Raw genomic sequence first — 23,730 nt, 5'->3', positions numbered from 1 at the left:
ACACACATACAAGCCTTGTGTTACACTAGTGAATGGATGGTTGGCTGGTGTGCCGTAATGGGTGGAGGTCAACGCCCTGGTGGGCAGATAAGAGCATGCCCTATCTGAATCACACAACCATTTATTATGCTGACACACACAAACACACACACACATGTATAAAGGAAAGGAGGAGTGGGATGGAGGGGGAGGAGGGAGGGATAAAGGGAAAGTGAGGTGGAGGAAAGGAAGATGGGAAGCGAGTGATGATGAATGACGAGAGAAGGGGAGAGGAGGGAAGAGGAGCGAGGGGGTCACGGAAGGTGGAGAGGTAATGAGGCGGGAATGAGGGTGATCTCATTCCAGGATGTAAGGAATAGGGCTGCGGGTCAGAGGGTTAGTGACGTCTTTGCGTCAGTGTGTGTGTGTGTGTGTGTGCTTACCTCCTGAGACAGGTACGGGAGGACTTGTGCGCAGATCCCGTTCAATCTCTTCACTATCTCAGCCTGTGGAAGGAGAGGTTTTTTAGTTCAAGGATAATACTGGTGTTACTCAACGTTTTTGTTGTTGAAAAGATGAAAACCAACAGTGTGTTCGTCAGTGTAAATACTTTCCAACATCCCTGCCCAGTCTGTGGCACTCAGCCCCAACCCCATTCATTTCTGTTTAGGATGTAACTTATAAACTGCTGAAACATGTAAAGTCTAAGTAGTTTCCTCAAAAAAAAAACAAAACAGGGCACTGCAGTTTTAGAAAATGCTACTCAAACAGGAGTAAATAATGCATCTGTTGGGGACTATTTTCCCCAGATGCGGATGAATTCACATTTGGTACACTAGTGAGTATTTACAGGTATGGTATATGTGGGATTGACTCAAAAGAAATAAACTCCTAAATAAAATGACAGTGCCCACGTTCATCGTACTGTAGGGACACACAGTGCAACACTGTAGCTCACTGATGTGGTTTTAAAGCCTTAACACACTCTTAGTTCACCCACACTTTAGTTTTCACTTGTGCTGTCTGATAAGACCTCGTCTCACGACCACGAGAGAGTGTACAGACTGCTTGAGCGACGGCTCCCTCACTCTCGTTACATTTGTTGCAACATCATCAGTGACTTCACTTGGCTGCGTCAGCGCCGAATGAACGCCTGCTATGTGGCAGCAAGGGTGGGGAAAACCAAGACTGAGCAATTTAGGTTTTGAAGCGCAGCCCTAGGCCTTTTTCACTGAACATATTTTGACATGTCACAGTGGGAACAGCATTGGGGAAAATAATAAAATTAATTTAGCTGCTTGACGTTAAGGGTCGTGGTATTGTGCATGCTACCTTACTGTCACACCGTCACACTTGAATAGAAAAGAGCCATTGTTGCTGTTATTAGTAACACCTGTTCTTTCCTTCTGTTACCAGTCAAATGACTGCTGTAAAAAAAGGCCTACTAATTACAATATCTAGTCGTACTTTGGCAACGTCACGTAAATCCTAGCAAAGCGGCACACAACTTCAACCTGATTAAAGGCCCTATCAGCCAGAGCATGTGAAGACAGCTGTGTGGGTGTGCCGAAGTCTACGGCACAGAGGAATGACTTATATCATGGTTTGGCTGTACAGACAAAACTTGTTAGTGGTTTTATTGTTGGTTGTGGTCTTTTCACAGGATTTGTTGACAAGGAGAAAAAATGATAGAATATCATCAGACTTCTCCCTTAAACGCATCTATTGAAACATCTGCTGTGACCTTCCTAAACTGGGGCACGCATATCTTGTACCACACACTCACACATCAGGCATATCAGACTCCTTTTATTCACCTCATTAATTAAGTTGCTTGTACTTAATACTCTTTCTCAAAACTCTTGCACGCATTCACACACACACGGTAACAATCACCCACGCAAGTGCGCGCACACACACACACTTTGCTCTTCCTCGTCATGCACATTCTCCATCTTTCTCACATACAGGTCTATTATCATATTTGGTTGGTAATCATCCAATCCGTCTGAGATATGCAAAGCAGCAGTAATTGTGTTAGAGCGTAATTCGTGGCGCGATGAGGAGAGAGGGGCCCTCCTAACAGTCATTAGGCATGCAGAGCACAGCACCCCATCAAGCGCTTCACTCCTATCCGCTCATCATTACACATACACACTCCCTGACATATCTAAAATGTCTCTCTAAAATGTCTCTGCGGGACTCGCTCCATGCTAACTATGGCTCTTCCTCTTTTTCAGTGCCCTTTATGCCATCTCTCTTTTTCCCAGCCCAGCTTCTGTCTCTTCTTTTATCTGTGCTCTCTACTATCGTCCTCTGTGTCTCTCCCTCAGCCTTTTTTTTTATCCCAATGCTTCTTTCTCTCTTTTGTCCTCTCTTTACATTTCACTCTGCTTCTTTCTAGCTTTCCTCAAGAGCAACTGGAGCACACATTCACTGACAAGAGCATTGTATGCGTGGAATAAAACGTACATAATATAAAACTGGGCTCTGGCACTGGACAAATACATCAAGGATCTACTGCAGACTGAATTCATTGCTGCTGGAGATGTCTTTGCTGCTTTTTGCCAATTTAAATATGCTTTATCTTTTGTAATTTGAAAATGTAGACGCAAAAGGGAAAGCAAACACAGAGACAAAAATGTGTTCGAGTTGATTTAAAATGTGTTTCAAGGAAGCATGGAAGGCAGCCTAAACAAACCTAACATTTCACAGACTTCCTCAGCGTGTCCTGCTCTTGTCCCTGAACGAGCTTCACTATTTGAACTAAGCTTAGGTCTGAATTTTTGTTATTTTATAACTTTGACAATTCACTGTCTAAACACATTTCAACTGACAGATATCCCCCTCCCTCCAACCATGATAACATTCAGCACAATATGCGAATAAATAAAGTAAACAAAGTAAATAAATGACAATACTAAGCTGTAAGTGGTCTACATGAGAACATCCTATTATCGAGGGTACTGACATGCATAGAAAAAAAGCACACGAGAGGAGCAGAAATATTTGAACATTTAGACGTACCATGGATCTTTTTAACTACAATAGTCACGTACATATACCAAAGAAAACCTAGTTAATTGTTATTTAAAATTATCTTTTTAAGTTTTCCTTGCTCTTTCAACTGCCACAACTGAATCTGAATTACATGCATGTTGTGCACAGTCACAAAATCTGACAAGCAGTAGCAGAAAGTCAAGTACATTTACTTAAGTACTGTTCTGTACAGTTCTGAGCTACCTTTACATGAATTGAGCATGCATTTTTTATGCTACTTTATACTTCCTTCACTACATTTATGAAGGAGATGTTGCACTTTTTACTGCATTACATTTATGTGACAATTGGAGTAAAAATGAAGATTTCGCATACAAAATATATGATGATCTGAAAAAATATGATGCATTAATCTAGATTAAACCACTCAACTGTTTTTAAAGTAATTCAAACAAGCTCCAACTCAACCAGCTAAATTGCTGCTTCACATCAGTTATATAATACAATACTAGAACAGATGATACTATAACACCTTGATATGGTCCATTCTGCATTAAGAGTACTTTTACTTCTGACAATTACATTAAAAAAATACTTCTGTACTTTCACTCAAGTAGAATTCTGAAGGACTTCACTTGTAATAAAACTTCTGATTACTTGTCTGGTCTATTAAAAGTCAGAAAATAAAAGGGGCAAAATCCAAATTACCTATAGTTCAAGATGCCATCTTCAAATGTCTTGATTTGTCTCAATTGAGAGTCCAAAACCAACAGATATTCCGAGTATGATCACATGATGAAATATTTGGCATTTTTGCTTTAAAATATCTATTGAACCAATAATCAGTTATCAAAATAGTTGCAGATTAATGTTCTATCCATCGATTAATGGGAATTATCACTATTACTGTTAGTTAAATAAAGGATCGAGATACTTCGTCCACCATGCATGATAAGAATAACTCACCCGGAGGTCCTCTACACTCAACCTAGGGGTACAAGTCCCCTCAACATAGGTAAACCCGTTGGGAATTTGCTATACTGCACAGCATGTATGATGAGGACTGCTTAACAAGACAATGTGCATTATTTAGGCACACCGTGAAAACTCTATACTATTATATACTACACCAACAAAACATAGATGCAAGAATTATATTGCAAGGCGGGACACACACAGGAGGAAACAAGGTGAGGAATAAAAACAAAAGACAGACAAAGACGGCCAACAATGCAGAGCAGATTCATTCAACATATTCCCAGTACAATCCACAACTCAACCTTGCTTCTCCTCACCAAGACAAAACAGAGAGAAAACAGAGACAAGAGAACGGAGAGGGGGAGAGAGTGAGCAGACAGAGTGGAGAGGCATTTTTTGAATTGAGTAGGACAGAGTGATCAAGAGGGAGCAATTGAATGTGTGAGAGTGCGAGAGAGAAAGAAAGAGGGAACTAGGGATGGAGGTGGAGAGGGGAGGAGGAGGAGGAGGAGCAGAGGAAGAGGAGGGGGAGGGACTGGCTGTGCACAATAGGCCTAGACATGAATGCTCCTCGACATTCGTTTCCACACATCCCCTTCAATTTCAACTCTCTAATAGAACTAGCGACTCTCAGCACCCACTCACACTGTGCACAAAGAAAGCATGTGCACACACGCACACATGCAGGATAACAGGAACACACATGAACAGAAACACACACATCTACTTACGAACATGTGCTGCTCACAGACACACAAATATAACAGCATATGCGCAAACAGAGGGGGACACATGCGCACACAAAACACACACACACACACAAATGCTCGTGCAGGCAGTCTCAACCCACACACACACACATAAAAAGAAATTGCAGACAGCCAACAGGAAAGCATGTGAGCAAATGTACAATATCACTCTCTCTCTCTCTCTCTCTCACACACACACACACACGTACACACACACATACGAAACAACACACACGTAAACACACAACCACATGCGTGACTGTGAATTTCATCCCTCTCAGATAAAGAAAAAGGGTGTGTTGAGCTGCCCACACACACCTCAGTGTTTGTTTGTGTGTGTGCGTGCATGTGTGTGTATCTCCCGCATGTATCACAGTGCCCGTCTTGTGCTTCCTACCTCAGAGTTTGTGTGGGTGCATATATGTGACGGTCTTTAAATCATGGAAGCTGCTCCTTCAGTTTGTGTGTGTGTCCATTTGTCAAAGCCTACTCGGTTTTCCCAATATGGCTGTCAGTGTGCGCCGTCAATCATAAGACAGTGTGTGTGCGCGTTTGTGTGGACGGGCAGCGCCAGACGAGGTCACCGATAAGGGCTGGCCCTTTGGAGGCTCATCGCTCTCTCCCTCCTACAGGCTGAGCATAAATTACTCCCCCAGCTTCAGCCACACAAACTGATGTATGGCTATCGGCCTCTCACCCCTCCCCTGCCTGAGTGAGGGCTTCCTTTTCTTTTCTTTTTCAAAATGGCCAACTGATTCCAACTGTGCTGTCTTCACTGGATTAGAAGATTTAGGGGAGGGTGCTGCTACGATTTCCAGCTGATAAATGATGAAGCTGTTACATAAGTTATCAATATTATAATTTAGGATTTGTTGCCACATCAATATTCACATTGTGTGCAGTCAAAACTAAACTTTCAGACTCTGAAATAATGAAACTCACTTCCTTACACACAATTCCATCCTCACCATCACCACAGAATACAGTGTATAGAGTGAACTAAAACTGATTTGGCAACAGCAGAACAGCCAACCCCTCGGCACCTGCATTTTACACACAGCCTCAGGTGACATCATTCAAATGTCTCTGAACACTCCCAAAGTGATGGGAGATTATCTCTGCAATTCACACCTGCCAATCAGTGAGCTGCAGGTGCACAGTGGGGGAATGGGGTTGGGAATGCACAGCTGTGTCTGTATCAACAGAATAACAAAGTGCGAGGAGTTATTCTGGACGTTCAAGGTTCTAGAATTAAAAGCGTTCTTTTTCTGTTTTCTGATTTTTTTTTTTTTTTTGCACAACTGATGTTAGTTGACTAGCAGCTGGAACACCTCCAAGGTTTTTATTGCCATGAAACTCTCCCCAGTTGAATCACCAGTACAAACAACAAGCAACTGCAATGGCAAACTCCGATGAAGGACTGGTTGACCTTGAGACTTTGTCCAAGTACCAAGTTTAAAATGATGCTGTCTGCACGACAAGCGGTGGGCAGAATTAGAAAAAAAAATCTCACTGTACTCACGTTTATATTATAGATAAATGCTAGATGGATTCAACAAAGTTGTTTTTTTTCCTGGTTGCGACAACAAATTGTTCTGAAATTTCTGCAGCTTGTATTTGTGGCTGTTGCTGGTTTCTCCATAGCACATTAAAGAGAATATTTCCTGATGCACGCCTGGTAGACAGGTGCATAGGAGGATGAAGCTAAGCAAAAGAAGATAGTAAATTCCTGCTCTCTGTAAACACAAAGTTTAGTGAAATAGCTATGTTTCATTCATAGACTCTCTTTGGCATCTTTCTAGCCAACAGGGTCACAGGGACAGTAGTATTTACTACCACAGCAGTGTTTTCTCAGAATAAAAGCTGAAATATTTTTGATGTCCATAACATCACCTGAGTGTGTAGTTAAAGGATCAAGGACGCTCCCGTGTTTGTAGAAAACACTAACATAGGAATTTAGTATCACCTGCCCTGATTATTTGCTTATTTATTTACTATTTCCATTAACTGGAAATCTGTAAACTGGTGCTTTACAGATTCATATTGTGAATCGTTTGCTTACTGGGGCTTTCAGCTTCAATGCTTGACATGCTGCAAAAAATGCAAAGAGAAAATACTCTCAGGCATACTGGTGCAGAGGAATATGGAAAATTTACCGTTTCCAATTTAATTTCACGGAGCATCTCAGAGTCTACAATGGCACAGTACAACAGACCAACAGCCACTACAGCAACATAAACACCTTTAAGACATAAACGCCAGACGACTGTAATGTTAATTTTTCTGGTCTAGCTGCATAAACATGCACCCCCCCTCAGTTTGAATCCAGCCAGTGCCACAAGCAAAAAAATGCATCCTTGGGCGTTCCAATATTTTTGGCACCAGCAATTTGCTATTCGTGGACAAACGACAGTTTCATATGTGATTGGAACAGAAGATTTTTCTTCCCTATGAAGATAAAATGTAGACTCACCTGTTTGTGCATCTCAATATTGAGCCCATAGGACATCTCATAGTACTAGAAAGGGAGAAAGCAGAAGACAAAAAGAAAAAGTTATACACAGCCATACCTGTAACGGTTGCCAAAAAAATCTTCTGCAAAGGAGCTCCGTGCTGACACTTAAATACCATTTACTGAGTGTGTGATGTGCATTTGCATAACACTGTAAAGGGACTCAATCAGGCTGTTTCAGGTGGCATTCTTAACAAAATAAAAGTCTGATTTGGTAATTGCTCAGTAATTGAAAGACAACAAAATGGTGTTATAATTCAAAATATTAAAAAATCTACATAAAAAAAAACATAATAAGATTAAAATCAAAGACAACAAAAAATAGTGACATTTCCGAGGCCTTCCGTCACTGCGAGCCCCATCTCTAGTTGTGTGGCACAATTTGTAAGATATTTCAGCCAAGAATCTAAAATTGAGGTAATTAAAGTCCAAGCTTAGGATAATCAAAATTACCCTAAGACACACGCTCAACCCAAAATGACACATGTTAGACTCCAATGACTCACAAGACCCCAGAGTTTGATTCTACAAACCTATTCCCACCACAAATACGCCTGCATGTACTCACTCAAAGAGAAGATGCATGGCCACAAATAGGAAAAGGAACTGAGAGAGAAAAGGAGACAGGAGAGAAGGAGCCTCTGTGTGAGTGTGTGTGTGTGAGTGTGTGTGTGTTCAGTGTTAATGAGAGGGCCACCCTCTAGGCGTCAACCCTGTTAATCACCCACTCTGTCTGCAGGGGGACTGGCTCTGTCACTGGAAAACAAACACACAGATCTCTCACACATAAATGTGCACACAAACACTCGCATAGACACGCACGCACACACATTTCTGCCCCTGGCTTGGTCTCACTCACACACTATTGTTGTTTTCTGTTCCATCTCACACTGACAATACCTTGTATGTGAATGCGTGTGCACGGCTGAATGCACGCACACACTTGCACACGCGCGCACACACACGTACTCACACAGACATAGACACAGACACACACACAGACACGCACCCACATGCGCACACACAGGCAAACACAGGCAGGCAGGCAGGCAGGCAGGCAGGCACGCGCGCACGCACACACACACGCGTGCACGCACGCACGCACACACACACACACACTGTAGTTGCTCGGGCCCACGCGGAAGCTCCCTAAAGTAATTACAGCGCTGGGGAAATGGAGGTGCTGCCGCTGGCCGGGGGAGTGGGGCAACCTGATATGCTATTAGAGGAGTGTGTGTGTGTGTGTGTGAGGGGTGGGAGGGTCTTTGTGGGGATACAAGGCCGGGTTTGCCACTGATAGAGTGGAAGTGCGATTGAAAGCGTACGCGTGTATGTGCATGGTGTGTGTGTTTGTGCATGCAAGCGCATAATGACTGAGTGTCTGTGTGTGAGTGAGTGAGTGAGTGAAGGAGGAGGAGGGAGCGATAAGCCTTATTGCATTCATAGTTCAATTTTATCACAACATTTTGAGCTGAATCTAAAGATGGTTTTGACTGAATATCCCCCCATAAACTGTCTGACTGCCACCATAATTGTCTGCCACCACTGATTTCACATGCACATACACATTCTGCACTATGCCATCAAATAAGCTATACAGTTTCACACTCCTTCATTCTGTATTACTGTCTGAATATACACTGACAGTGGCTGTAATTAATACCTGTTATCAGGGATTAATACTTTCATCCATATTGTGTTTTAATGAAGACTGTGTTTATATTCCTGTACTGTACTGGTTTTGTTGTTTGTTGATTTACTGCTGTCAAACACAGTTTATAATGTTCCTTAGTGACTTTATTGCTATTTTATCTTACTTAAGGTTTTATTTTTACCCCATCTGTTGTTTTTTTTCTCTTCTGAGGAAAATCTCTTTGTATTTCAGAGGAAAACATATATAACATTGCAAATCACAGGCTTGATTACTCAATTTGATTACAGCTAGAGTAAAACCTGTGTTATACTGCTGCATCAGCATCACTCGCCCAATTATGGCTGTCACTTTATAAAGACATTAAACTAGAACAAACGCATCGCACATAGTGGAATTATAAAATACACTGCAGTTTTTCCATTCATTCGTGTTGCTTCCGCTACCTCACTGACTGACATCCTAACAGGTGACTTAAGATTTGTGGCAACAATGCTGCAGGAACTTGCAGCAAACAGCATCACCTCTATCCACCTTTTTTTTTTTTTTTTTTACCTCTATGCATTAGTTGTCAGTGGTGCTGACTGATACATTGTATAAAGAAATCGTAGTGCCTGAAACTTAACGACAAATGAGGAAAAATCATCTCATATACAGATGCCATTGGGTCTGAAGTTAGCACCCACCAAGCACCAAATGCAGGTAGATTTTCCATTTGGCGAGAAATTCTGGGAAGGCTATCCGCCACACTGGCAGGTAAATGTTTGTACCAAAACAGTTACGTAACAAATTTTGCTGAGAGTCTCTGCCATGTTCTGGTGACATTTATGGGTGCGCTGCTTCTGGCTGCCGTTTGTGTAGGAGTTTGACACAGACACAGGGACAGGAACTTCATGGAACATTCAGGCACACCTCATAAACTGAAATCTTCATCACAATGTATGGCAAAGTGTGTGGGCGTCAACTTCATTGCATTTAAATGTATCTCGTAATCAGAAATCTATACTTGAATGGCCACAACGGTTGTTTAAAATAGGAAAATATCTTTTTTTTTTTTCCTATTTTCCTTTGTTGAAATATATATGTCATCTGCCACTACTTTGTTATTATTTCATTACAGCACCTGTATATAATTAGATACTAAAATCATATCAATATCCCTATTATTTACATCTCTACAGAGACAGATTTTAAAAATTCTATTGTTATGAGAATTACTGGCTCATGGTTGTATGCCTGTCAACAAGTCAAGTTGCAGTTTACATCCATGTCTGTCCAGACTCATATAATATATGTGGTGAAGGCTTTGAGAGAACTTAAAAGGTATTCAGATAGAGAGCTTCGTCACATGGTGCAAAGACAATCACCTGAAGCTCAATATCAGGAGAACCAGTGACCTTGTAGAGGACTACAGTGCTTCCAATATGGATGCTGCTGCAAAGAAGCTACAAATTCTTAAATACAGATGCTTCACAGAAATGTAATGACAGCTACTCAGCAAACTACGTGATTGGTCTGCTTGGACTGCTTTGTATTTTCTCTTTCATGTTGTACCAGTAATGTTGGCTGATAGGCAACACATCAAGGGTATACTGATGAAAAAGCTAAGGCTTGTAATGCACGCATGACAAGGTGTTGCCACAACATCTAAGGGATTAAATCCTGCAGCTGGACTTTCCATCGAACTTTCAGTTATACTTTGCATATACAGCTTTGTCTTGTTTCTGTGTCTTGATTTTGCACATGCATGCATTAGGTCACAGACTGAACTGGAAGCAAAGCCATGTATGTTCTTAAAAAGATGTACTATGGCTAGCAGTTACAGAAAAACCTTTTTGTGGAAAAAAAAAAACATCTGCAAACCCTTAATTTTCCTTTCCTTACTTTGTGATGATAATATCAGCCTGTAGGCTACCACACATCCCCTCGGACATTTACTCAACCATCAAAGAAAGCATGTAAACTTGGCTAATTGAGGGAGCTCATTAACACTTAATTTGACTATTACCTTTATCTGGATAATTTACAGTGATTAACATAATAAATGCAAAATAAAAAAAATATTGTGATATTTCATATGTCAGAGGCTAGATAATACAACACATCTTAAATTAAACATGTCTGAATTTTTAAATTTGTTAGAATTTTTTCCTTTCATCCATTTGCATCCATCATCCATTTCTTTCTCAATGTGCCTGTTTATGTGTGTGCACAGCTGCAATCGGGCTGACAATGCCCGAGTATATGTGTGTGTGTGTGTGTGTGTGTGTGTGTGTGTGTGTGTGATTGCATGCACTCACGCCTGCCTGAAATAAACAGAGAGAACTGTGTATGTATGTGTGTGCCTGTTGGCTGGCTGATGGTGGAGAGAGCAGTGCGGCGGCACAGATTAGATGAGATTAAAGCCAGTCAGAGGATCAATTAGAGGCAAAACATCAGACGGCTACACAGCCACGGCCAGCAACAATGAGATTAGCCCCGAGGTGGAGCAGAGAGCGGGTGAGCACATCTGTGTGTGCGTGTTTGCGTAAGAACGTGTATGTGTGGAGAGAGACTGATGGGGAAAAGCAAGGAAATGAAGGGGGTTGGGGAGAGAGAAATCACATGTATAAAGGTAGTTCCTCCTGCGGACAGCATGAAGCCAAATAAATTAAGGTGTCACTTAAAGACATTACACCGTAATCACGCTAATAAACCGCTTGAGCTTTTTAAACTATTTATAGTCGCGGTGGAGAGTGGGGATGCAAAATGTTTTCTTCTTCCTGGGGGGCGTAACAGACAATAATTGAGAAACACTGGTTTAAGCAGACCAATGACTTGGTTAAGGGCAGGGAATGATCATGGTCGTGGTTAAAAGAAACCAACCAGGGGTCTCTTGTGGTAAAATTCCACGTTCTGTTTGCCCACACATCTACCCCTGACCAATTCCCTCTGCGGACTTGGTGGCTGTATAATAACATCACCCGACTTCCTTCTTTGCTCCCAATTGACAACAGTACACGTCCTTTGAGGGCTTTCACTTGAACGTAAACGAAAGTCATTTTAAGGGCATTTGTGACAAATTGACTGCTGCTGTCGTTCTTTGGTGGACAGTCTTGGCGTAACTGTGCTGCGAGGCCACATTGCATCAGACAGAACAACAGTCATATGTAGAGTTCATCGTCAATTAAGCCAGCTGTTTAGGGGCATTAGGTTCGCTACAAAGCAGTGGAGCACTAGTAGTTCATAACACGTAGATAATCTTCTGTTTTAACAAAAAAAACTGAGACATTTTCTGTTTACTGAATCAAAACTTAATCTTGAACTGAGAATCGATTGTGAATTGAATTGGAACCCCAAATCTCAAAATGTAATTGCGGGATTCCATCTCGATTTAACTCTTTGTTTAAAACATATGTGATTGTCTCAGCTCGATTTTCCTGCCCAGTCTGACTTGTGCATTCCAAGATCTCAGCAATGTTCTTGTTGTGTGCGTACAGTTTTTGTGAGTACATAGAAAAGATGGTCAAACCCATGAAAATAAGATCCAAGTTGTAATAAACCAGAATTAAGAGAGAAATTTCAAAATGAGCAGCAAGAAAAGAGCCATGACAGAACAACCGCACTGCAAAGGAAAGGTGGTGGAGGAAAGACTATGCATCGGTTCAGACTATTAATTAACCGAGAGGGTGAAAACATAAGAGCAACAGTAAATTATTTACTTGCATATACATGAACATCTGAAGCGGTGTATTTGCAACAACTGAAAGAATCTAATATTACATTGGTCAAACATACTGTGGAAATGCGACACTTAAGGATAAACAAGTCATTATCTCTGGTGCACAAACACACACATAGACACATAGCTTCACTCACCATGATATAATGGCGCTGCATCTCTGACTTCTCACTGGCCAACTTGTCACACTCAAGCTTCAAACTGGGGAGAGAGGGAGAGGAGAGGAGCATTGAGTCAGACCTTGTTAGTCAGCTTGACAGTCTTCCTTCTAAAGTGCTGACACCGGGCGACTTCTGCCCCCTTCATCATCATTACCTCCACTTTCCCAATGGCACTGTCATCGCGTTCATCATCACTTCAACCCTCATCACTGCCTTCACCCTCATCATCATGTGCGCCACCTCCATTGTCATCATCTCGGCCACCGTTTCAATCTTTATCATCATCACAATCTCCATCATCATCACCATTACCACAGTCATCATCCTCACCTTTACTAGTCCATGGTGGTGGTTTGACAAACTGTCAATTGACAGGAGGAGGTCAAACTCATTCTGAACACCAGAGATGTGTCTGGCCAAAATGTCTGCTTTCTAAATCGGAGAAGAGGCAGTGAAGTACAAAGTCTAAATTTAGTGTTGGAGTGTTTCCTGCGACCCAGTCCCTGCGACAGCCATTAGCTGTAATCATGTCAGTGCTGATGTCACGCGAGGCGACAGGACAAAGGAGGACGCGTCAACAAGTCACCCTCACCGTCAAATGAAAACGACAGAGGGGAAAAAAAGGGAAAAGAATTCCCCTAGATGCCTTTGATTGAAGCAGCCTGTTACAACGTGCCAGTCTCAGAAGACATCATGCGATGTGAGGACGGGATAAGACTCAGATCAAATAAAGATATGCGCAGGCACACGGTGGATAGTTTCAGATTTAGGATAAGTCTGAAACCTGTTTGATGGTGTGTGTATATTTATGCTGGGATGTTCTTCTCAGCTGTCTGCAGGAATGACAGCTCGATTACAGCAAGTACTGGCTGAATCTTCATCGCTGTTCGTCTTAACTGGCAGACTGAAGGCAGTGTTACATACAGCCAATAATGTGAACTTACTCATGCATGCAGTATTGTGCTTCTTCTTTAATTATGGCAGTAGCTGCAGTGTTAGCTGGACTTAGCTTCAGTTTTGGCTGAGTGTTCATCCTTGTTTGACTTCAAGTTTTGCTATTGATGGATATTATGACATTAAAACACATGCTTTTTATGTTCCATTTCTGGTACCCTCAGTACACAGAACCTCTTTCCAAATTTCCAAAGTTAATAACCTCATATCAGGTGCTCAGCATCCTGATGTCACTGTGATCAATTACCTTCACAAAGGTCCCAGGAGCTGTTTTTTATACACCTTCTCAAATGAATTGGGGACAAGGGTGACCTCATGTGCAATTACCCACATATGAAATAATCTTTAATTGCGCTACATTAAAGTAAAAAGGTTTTTAACAATCTCAAATCATGCTCTAATTATTCTGCCATGCAGTAATCCAGAAGATACTTTTAAAAAAACTGTGATGTCATTGTTTTTCAGATTTTACTACTGTGATGTTTCTGTACTGCACTGGCCAGAGATGACTTGTCAGTAATTGAATATAAGCAGTGTTGTGACATATTTATGATATATAAATACTCTATCGCTGATGCTCACAGCCTGTTTCTCTATGTTGATTGCAGTCAAACTGGTCTTCTTGCTTCTGAAAACATGGATATCCCTTTGTAGGCATGACAATGTTTCCAAAGAAACACATACCGCTTCACGTATAAAAAATCTAAAGACAGTAACCACTGCAAGGATTTCACTGGAAAGCAGCAACACTAATTTCTGATTAGGTCACTGTGGCTAGCATCTAAAGGCTAACACCTTTTTCAATTGACACTGCATTTCCATCAAAAGCCACAGCCAAAACTCAACAAGTTTGATGAAAATGTGCAAGAGACAGGTGCTTGAGCCTAAAGTCCAACACATTCTCGAGGTGAGGATGTATTCTGCTGTACATAAATCCAGACAGTCCACTGAACAGGACCATCATGGTTGTTTATGCAATGGAATGCAACAGATATCCAACCTGATCAACAGTCATGGGGGGTTTCTTTGTTGGGGTTGATGGGCAGGTTTATTCTGTCACCTATTCCTGTGTGTGCAAGAGCAGCCTCCACTTATCCAAAACGCTCCCCTTTCCTCCTACATAAAACCCTTCCTGCTATCCCTGTGTACATGCGTAGGCTGTGTGGTGGGTTGTCATGACGACAGGCCTCCCCGCTGCCAGCCTACCTGGGATTGGCTTTGTGCCTCCTCTGATTGGTGCTCAGCAGCCCCCGGGCCTGCACCGCTGCTCTCAAACGACACTTTGATGGAGTTTTATTGCCGATTCTTCCGTCTCTAAATCGCTCCTGCTGTCATCTTTATTTTGATTTATGTATTCCCTGATCTATTTATGCATGTGAACGAGGGGAGGGGAGGCGAGGTGGGAGAAGAAGGGGGGGTGGAAAGAGGAAGACAGCGACAGCTACAATGCTTGCTACTATACCCGGGGGAACGCCTGCGGTACATTTGCCTTTTAAAGTCTTCGGCAACAGACAAGCACAGCACAGCAGCAGAGCGCTACAAAGCCTCGTCTGTGGCTTCCAAGCACCCCACCCCATCCCAGCCCCCCTCCTGAGTCAATAGGCACTGTATGCATGTTCTGTACGCTCAGACAAAAAAGCTATTCTTTCAACTGCGCCCTGGCTCTCTGAAGAGGGTTAAACGGTGTTGTTCACCGTTGTGGGAATTACAAAAACCAAAGGCAAGGAAAAAGACGAGTGTTATTGCTGCTTCAGGATCCTCTGCAAACAAGAGCGATCAGGATTTTGCACACAATTTGCCAAGCTTTCATCTGCCTTCGCCTGTCTCTGAAACCGGCAGAGGCAAGCCTCTGGAAGGTTCTGGGAGAACAGGTACAGAGGAACAAACCAACCTCCTCAGGAAGGAAGGCGGGCTTCAAAAGACTCCACTCTCACAAAGAGAGGATCTCTCGCTGAGATGCAGACCCCTTGGCGTACCCCCTCTTTATAACTGCTATCAAACAGATCAGTTGAGGTCGAACCAGGCACTTTGGAAGTGCCTCAGACTTCTGGCACTGCAGCGGTATTTAAGCAGAAAAGGGAGATCAATAGCCTAGGGTAAACGAGATTGATTTAGGTATGAGTCAATAAAGGATGTTTCCTCAGCGTGCTGTGTGGTGGTAGGGTTGAGGAATAGTCAAACAAAGGCAGACATCTTCACTTTATCACAGTTGACTACAGAGGTGTCCCCCAAGTTAAAGCCATGTTTCTCTGCACAGCTTTATTTTACAGTTCTGTTATTGCCTAATAACTTCCAAATAATTTCTTTAACTTTTTTTTGTATCAAAAGCAATTTGTTTTGCAAATAGGGGAAATAGAGACTCAGTTCTGAAAATGTTGTTGTGTTGAATTAAACTATTGATTTCCAGAGATTTTCCTTGAAAAAACTGCTCCATTTAAACTAAAGATTTATTCATTATTAGACAATTCTTCAAACATATTGAATTTTGTACTTGCCTGTGGACAAATTGCACATTTTCGCATGTTCATCTGAGCTGCCTAGCATTGACAAAAAAATTACAGTATCTTATAATCTAATAGGAATTTATTAATTAGAAGGGTACTAATTGAACATTGTCTGACTAATTAATGTCAAATTATATATTTATTTTCCAGAGCTACTTTCAAGGAAAGTATTTGAAATCTAAAGACCTGTACAATAAAAAAATGCCCTTCCAAGGGTAATTGTATGTGACAATTGCATGTGAAATTTAGTGATATGGTGGGGTCTTGAAGCCATATTGCACCACAATTCTACAGTATAACTGCTACATATATGTTCAATAAAGAAAAACAGTAAGTGAGACATGTATAGCCTGGAGGTATACTCCTTATTACAAAGAGCTGCACTTATCAGGCTGTGGTATGTAACTGTTTCCCCTTTGGGTTTGTGTGCCTGTGTTTCTGTGTTTGCACCTGTGATATTGTGCTTGGAGGAACTGGAACTCATCCTTGATCCTGTCACAGGAGTCAGAAGTAGTGAATTTCAGCTGCTGCGATGAAGCCTGCCGAAGAGAAAAGCACAAGAGAAGACAAGGTAAGAAATGAGTGGAAAGAGTGAGAAAGATGAGGAGGGGTGAACGACAGAGAAGGCGCAGAGTGAAAGAAATAATTAAAAACATGAACATGAAATCAAGCAGTTTTCAATTTGACGCAGTCCAATGGGTACGACATTACTAAGAAATTGGTTGCCAAGTATGTTTCCACACACAAGGGGCCAAATGCATAAAACCCTGAGTAGATTCCAGACTAAAACTGTGTATTCACAAAAGCAGAAATATGCATACTCACTGTTTCTGCCAGATTTTTGAACCCCTGCGTATGCGCTGCTCTGTTTTATATCTTTATCACAGTGAAATTATGTGCCTGCACACAGGCCTAACCCACACGCAGCCACAATTAGCCATAAATGGATATCGACACACACCCCTATTTAACCTTCTATAGACATAACCCAGACTGTTTCTGTCCTTGGTCTGGCTCCGGCAGTGTCTTTAAAGTGCTGAAGCAACCTTAAGTGTTATTACCCATGGCCTGTTATGAACAATAGCATATGCTGTGAGCCATAACAGCATATTGATTGATGACACATGAGTCCAATTTATAATTTAACATGTATTATTCAGCCCTTATTGTTATTCCAACATTCAATTTGGGTGACAATAAGCAAACCTACTTACTCATGCTAGAATAAATCTTGCTAGTATAAATAATGATGGTTACACACATTTATAAATATTATTATAAGGGACTTGGTTGAGACTTTGTTCAGACCTTTAAGGTGTTGAAAATATTTAGCTTTATACAAAAAGTCTCTTAAATTCCCTTATTGACGTCATCCTTCTCCTTGCCACATTGCAAAAACACCATCATCTGTTCACTGATAGAAGTGAGTGTATGCATGTTGCAAAGCATGTGTGGCATAGGTGATATGGGTGAAATCTTCTATAACAATACATATAATTAAAATTGTGTTAAGTGTGTATTCAGTGCATTATGTTGAAAATCTATTCATCTTTTACAGGTAAAATAACCAAATAAAAATTTTATTTTGTGGGTAATCCAGTGAATCAGAAAAAAAAAATTCATTTGAAACAGTACAGACAAACAAACAAGCAGATATTACATCTTAGGACAAACTGACTGTGATCATCTCTATTGGTTGACAAATCGCTACTATCTCATAGTCAGAACAGCCAAATTGTCCAAACCTGAAGTGGGAATATATATAATCTTGAGGTACTTCTTTCCCATTAATGTTCTTTTGTGAGTATGCAACATTAATACATGTGACCCCTTAAATTGGCCTTGGTGAGTTGGCAGATATGCTACTGCACAAAATAAACACACAATAAACGATACATGCAAAGACTAATAATCCTTTTCAACAGCAGGAACTTAATTGCAAAACATAACATGTAACCACTGTCACAAGTTCCTGCCTTTGTTTCCTCTGACTGCCACAAGATTTGGGGACAAGTTCCTGGAACTACATTCAAAACTACCAAACAAGTTCTAGGTACTTGTAATCGGACAAGCAGATGGACATCATAAGAAGAATGAATGGAAAAAAAAAAAAGAAAAGTTGGACCATGGGTACAGACACATAAATGACTACAACGTGTGTAATGGAGTGGGTTGATGAGACGATTAGTCAGCTAAAGCTAGGTAGGTGAAGTATTTTAGAAGCTTTTTTGTTGTATTTGCTAATATTGTCTTTACATCCTGGCAGAAATCAATAAATCAAATTCTCTGACAAAAACATTTTTAAATCCGGTATCTGTGGCTGTTGCAGGTTTTCCACAAGGCTAGGCAGATACATTGCTACAGCTTTAGTGAGGCGGTCATACAAGAATGGCTGAGAAATTTCCCTATACTACCATCCTAGCTTGACAGCTAGTATTTCACAGTGAATACTAGCAATAGCCATGTTCGTTGTTTATGTTCATTATGATAATGTTTTCTTATATGTGAGACATGAGGTAATTGGATACGGTTATAGATGACAATGATGCGCTGCGCTCCAGTACACACGACGCCTGTGAGCCCACAGACTCTCGTTCAGTAGCTAAGACAGTAGCATAAACCACACACCCAGTGTGCAGTGAGCAGGACCTGCCAGGCTAGCAGTGGCAGAATTCATAGCTGATCGTCATAGCGACGTTGTGCCCCCTTCATTTTTCTAAACAACACAGGAGCTTTACTTTGTTTTTGACAAGCTGCAGCCTTTAGTCCTTTATTCATTTAAACAGGGCAGGCCATTTTGAGCAAGCTTTTTTAAAGTAAGAGTAAGAGTAAAGTCAAGCCAAGCCATACGTAGCCCAAAACATTGTCCTGTGTAATCTAGCACTAGCCTACCCCAGGGTTGGTGTTCATTTCATAATTTGGCCTGCCATACTATAAATGTACACTGAAAGTCACTTTGGATAAAACTGCACCAAATGGCACCTATATAATGTCAAAAAGACTTTGTTTGGGCCTCATACAGCAAGCTACATCATTGCTCTTTCACCTAGCCTGGATGTTGCTATTAGCCTTATTGTAATTCTGTCCACACTACATTCCCAAGGCAGCGGTGGATGGCCTGGTTGTGTGTTATAGCACAGCAAGCATCAGACCCAAATAGGGACAAAATCTCATTATTTCTCAGCAGGCTGCATAATGGGTCAGGTGGGGGAAGAAAAAAAAATCGACATTTTCCCACTACGATTGAGCAGGCATAAAAACCATCAGAAATCTGATTGCAGCACTTACGGGAAGCTAGCCCGCCGCTGTTGGGAATGACCTGACGCTTTGTAGCCTGCTCCCCACGGCATGTCGCTCAGCTTCATTTTTAAGTACAAATAGGCTGCTTTGCATTCACAGAACCATGGCCAGAGAATATGTTAAGCAACAGGATTGCTTCAGGTTGTAGGAAGAGACCTGCTTGCTTCAAAGGCTGAATTTTTCCTTGCTTTGTGGCTCAGTAGGAAGTACTTAGCTCTAACACAGTCAAGGGATGGAGCTGAATTCTTTCTAAAGCCTGGGTAAAAACACATGCACGAATGGTATTATTTTTGTTTGGACATTAAATTAAGCATTTTAGATTATGTACACACAAATATTATTAATGCATACACAAAACAAATTTAGAAGCTTTGGGTTGGAAGGGAAAGACAGACAGTGAGGAGGTCATTCAAAAAACAGCACAGTCCTGCAAAACAGTGAAGAGCACAGTGACCCCAGCAATTACACTTTCAAATGTCATGAGAAGTGCTGACATTATCATGCTGTCACCACACATAGAAACCCCCAATCCACACAAACCAAGTTGCTGCTTGGAGACGGAGGCTCTGACTGTAAAGCAGAATAACCTTTTCCATTATCTTTCCAGCCAGTATGGCATGGACCAAACAAACAACAGCTTGGCTATATGGGTCTGTGCCACACAGAGCCTGTGTCAACACAAGGCACTTAGCTACAGGCAGCCATGCAACTCACACTGCAATAAATGTTCCCAACACTGACATGGTTTCTGAACACTGTGTGTGCTTGTGTGTGTGTGTGTGTGTGTGTGTCTGCCTACAGGTTACCCCCTGTGCCTGAGGGTAGAGTTGTTGCCCTAGATCTGATTTCCTCCCTGTGTAGCCCAGTATGCAAACGTTTAAAATACCAAAGTTTCACTTAGTCAACAGCCCCAGGTAGGGCATCAAGTTCCACAGGGAATACAGAGGAGACAGAAAACAACAAAGACAAGGGAATAGAAAGCAAGAAAAGGAAGGCAAGAACTTTTTTAAGACAGAACATCATAAAAACAAACAAACAAAGGCCAGGAGGACCTAGTACTATGACTTTATCAGGGTAAATTCCAAAACAATGTATAGGTCAAGTTCAATATGCTAGCAATTTTGGATGTGGCGGCAGCCCTGAGAGGTACCTTCTTAGGTACCACGGGTCTTTCATTTACATGCTAACATACTTATAAGACAATGATATCTGACCATGGAATCTCACTATTAGATTAATTTTTTTGACAGGATTATGGCACCAGAAGAAAGGATAAATCATGCTATGGCCAACATATATGTCTAACCCATATTTAATGGCAGTTGTTTAGAAAGTTGTTGAGATTAATATTAAGAAAAAACTAAAATGTTATGGTAGCGCCAGAGACACTGTCAGGGAATCGCCAAAAATACATCATCTGGAAACCGTGAATGTCCATGCAACATCTGATGCCAGTCCATCAAGTAGATGTTGACATACTTCACTGAATAAATGAGAACTTGTACCTATTAACAGGACAACAGGAAGGGTCAGGAGATTACTACACTTTATCCTCAGGGGACCTTGAATATCTTCAGCAAATTCCAAGACAATCCAGCCAACAGTTGTTGTTGTATTATATCATATTATTATACTATATTTCTTTCTGAACCACATATGTCAACCTCATGGTGGCACTGGATGAAAAATCAGGGACTACCTTGGACTATGAATGTTTGTACAATATTTAATCGCAATCTGTCCAACAGTTTTTGAGATCTTACAGGCTGGACCACAGTGGTCGTTGGTAAGAGACCTTTTTATCCTGGGGAGGAGTTGGAGAAACCAGAATATTAAGCAGGGCCAGACAGGACAGAAAGGTTACTATATTTCAATGCATAACTGGAGTGATGACAGACGAGTATACAGGCCAACAGTCGTCATAAGAGGGATTTCAGTAAAAACAAGTGTCTCAATTTAAGCAACATAAATTTAGATTTTGGATTTGCAAAGTAATGTGTTAGTAGGGTAATGTAGAATATTTAACTTCTGCAAGCCTAACCAGATTGTGTCAAATCAGAGCTGGCTTAGAGTTTTGATATGGAGATGCAGTGAACAAATAAAAACTGAAAAGTAGTCTTTGTTTTTGAAATTGGAGCACATTATGTTTTTTCAGGAGCCTAGGTTGCTTTATTCATTTTCAGAGACATGTTGCCCATTGTATACATGCTGCTCATCAGCCCTACTTTCACTTCAAACCTTTGACGAGGTTTCTAAATGTTGTTTGTGGTTAATCTTATTTACAACTGGTATATCTGTCTCGTGGATTATTAATGCTCATCAGCTGTCACTTGGTCTTTCTCTACCGTTCAGTTTTACTCTACACTTTAAGTTTAGAGTTAATCATTGTGACAGCAACACTGTAATTCAGGCTGATGATTCACGCTATGGGCAATGGATACAGGGGATTTTTAAATGTGGGAATAGTTGCCAACAGGGGTAACCAGAGTAAAGAAAGTGGTTAGCAGTGGTCAACATCTGGTTGCCTGTGGCAACAAGATAACTGTCACACTTCACCTTCTACTTTAAATGTTTCACAGACTTTTAACACAGATCACAACTCCACAGCGAAAATGCTGTATTTACCGACTCCAGATCAAATGTTGCCACATTTGGCTGATGGCTGGCAATAATTTTAAAGCTTGGCTGGAGGCGATGTCAATGTACACGCTAGCTTACGACCCCGCAAACAGGACGGGAAGGTAACTGGGATGATTTAAGCCGTGGTTTTGTTATTAAAAACCACATCAAACACAGAACGCCTGCACCTGGGAGAAAAGTTCACCACATTAATCCTCCCTAATGGGTAACACACGACTGGTGGCACAAGTTTTAGAATCGTCTTATGAAAGGATTGCTTCACCAATGAGGTAAAATATGTTACTGAATACAGTCTACCAGTAACTCTTAATCAAGGCCATCACGAGCCAAAATCCTAGACAAAACATCCTGCAAAGTGCAGGAGTTTGAAGGATGATTCTCACAGTGCTGCCTTGACACTTTTGCCATTGCCCAACCTGACTACGTAGGCCTCTCCTGGCTCCATGCAATATACACAGCTAACAATGTTTATTATCTCCCTCTCTGTCAGTGACCAAAACAAGGTGCTCTATGGGGGCCTGAGAGCCCACAACAGATGGATGCCCATAATGTTAATGAAATACTGCCGTAATATTGTGACACATGCCATCTGCTGTGACAAAAAAGGTACCTACACGCTGTGAGTGAAAATGTGTGCAAGAGAGAGGCTAGGCTAACGTGTGTATGTGTGGTGAGTGTGCACGCTTTTGTTTGTGTTACAGAGGAATAGCCTATACAGTGTGAATGTGACAGAGAAAAAAATGTGTGTTAGAGCAAAACAGAGAGCCTTAACACTGAATAGGTGTGTGTGAGGGACAGATTTTGTGTGTGTGTGTTTGTGTTCATCTGTGTGTGGGGTGTGATAAGCCTCTATGTATGATGCTTGGCTGCCAGAGGAACAAATATTCACTGCCATGAATCATACACAAGGATACAACAGCCCACACACACTCTCCCTCTCATGCAAAATTTGCATAGTACACACACACACACACACACACACACAGCACCTAAATGTAGGACAATCTCTAATTTGATTCTGCCCTGCTCCTTTGAGACGTAATTAAAGCATTAAAAAGCTTTGTGCGCTGGTGAGGCAATTGAGACAGTCTTCAGCGAATAAATGGGATTCATCGTTTCAGGAAATTGCTGCCCCACCCCCCACCCCCCACCCATCAACCCAAAGCCCACTCATCCCCCCCCCCCACCCCCCTTCCTGGCCTCATCATCTGGTCCAATCCATGTGAAATCTACTGTGAACCATAATGTCTATTTTAAATAAGAATCAGACTCGGGCTGTTTCTGCTCCATAGATCAGTTGACAAAAGCAATGGGAAGGGATGGAGATTACAGGGGGTGGGCCCTGGCTTCACACACAGACCACACTACAGTGATTAGACACACTAACAATACATGAATACAGTACCTATATCCAGTAGAGTATTTAGGCTCACAAGCAGAGCACATACACATATACAATACACACAGACACACACAATAACAGCAAGATACGTTGGAAAACATCCTCCTCAGTATAAATCCTGCCTAAGGGTAGCAGCAGTGCGGGGATTGTATTTCCTGGAGCACTGCCTGACTGTTTAC

The 23,730-nt window shown here is 41.6% G+C and overlaps 1 protein-coding gene across 2 annotated transcripts in view; it reads right to left on the bottom strand.

Annotated features, from left to right (window-relative positions):
- tle5 (TLE family member 5, transcriptional modulator) overlaps positions 1 to 23,730 on the bottom strand; it is a 40,221-nt gene that overhangs the window by 4,629 nt on the left and 11,862 nt on the right. For both annotated transcript variants that reach the window (XM_041934998.1, XM_041934999.1), the window contains exons 2-5: positions 16,660 to 16,748; positions 12,728 to 12,791; positions 7,180 to 7,224; positions 423 to 485 (exon numbers count right to left, since the gene is read on the bottom strand). In XM_041934998.1, coding sequence (XP_041790932.1) covers positions 423 to 485; positions 7,180 to 7,224; positions 12,728 to 12,791; positions 16,660 to 16,748 — 261 coding nt within the window. The remainder of the gene's footprint in view (positions 1 to 422; positions 486 to 7,179; positions 7,225 to 12,727; positions 12,792 to 16,659; positions 16,749 to 23,730) is intronic.

The sequence above is a fragment of the Chelmon rostratus genome, chromosome 4 (assembly GCF_017976325.1).
Source record: "Chelmon rostratus isolate fCheRos1 chromosome 4, fCheRos1.pri, whole genome shotgun sequence".
In the NCBI taxonomy this organism is placed as follows: Eukaryota; Metazoa; Chordata; class Actinopteri; order Chaetodontiformes; family Chaetodontidae; genus Chelmon; species Chelmon rostratus.
This window is presented reverse-complemented; position numbering and strand designations above follow the sequence as displayed.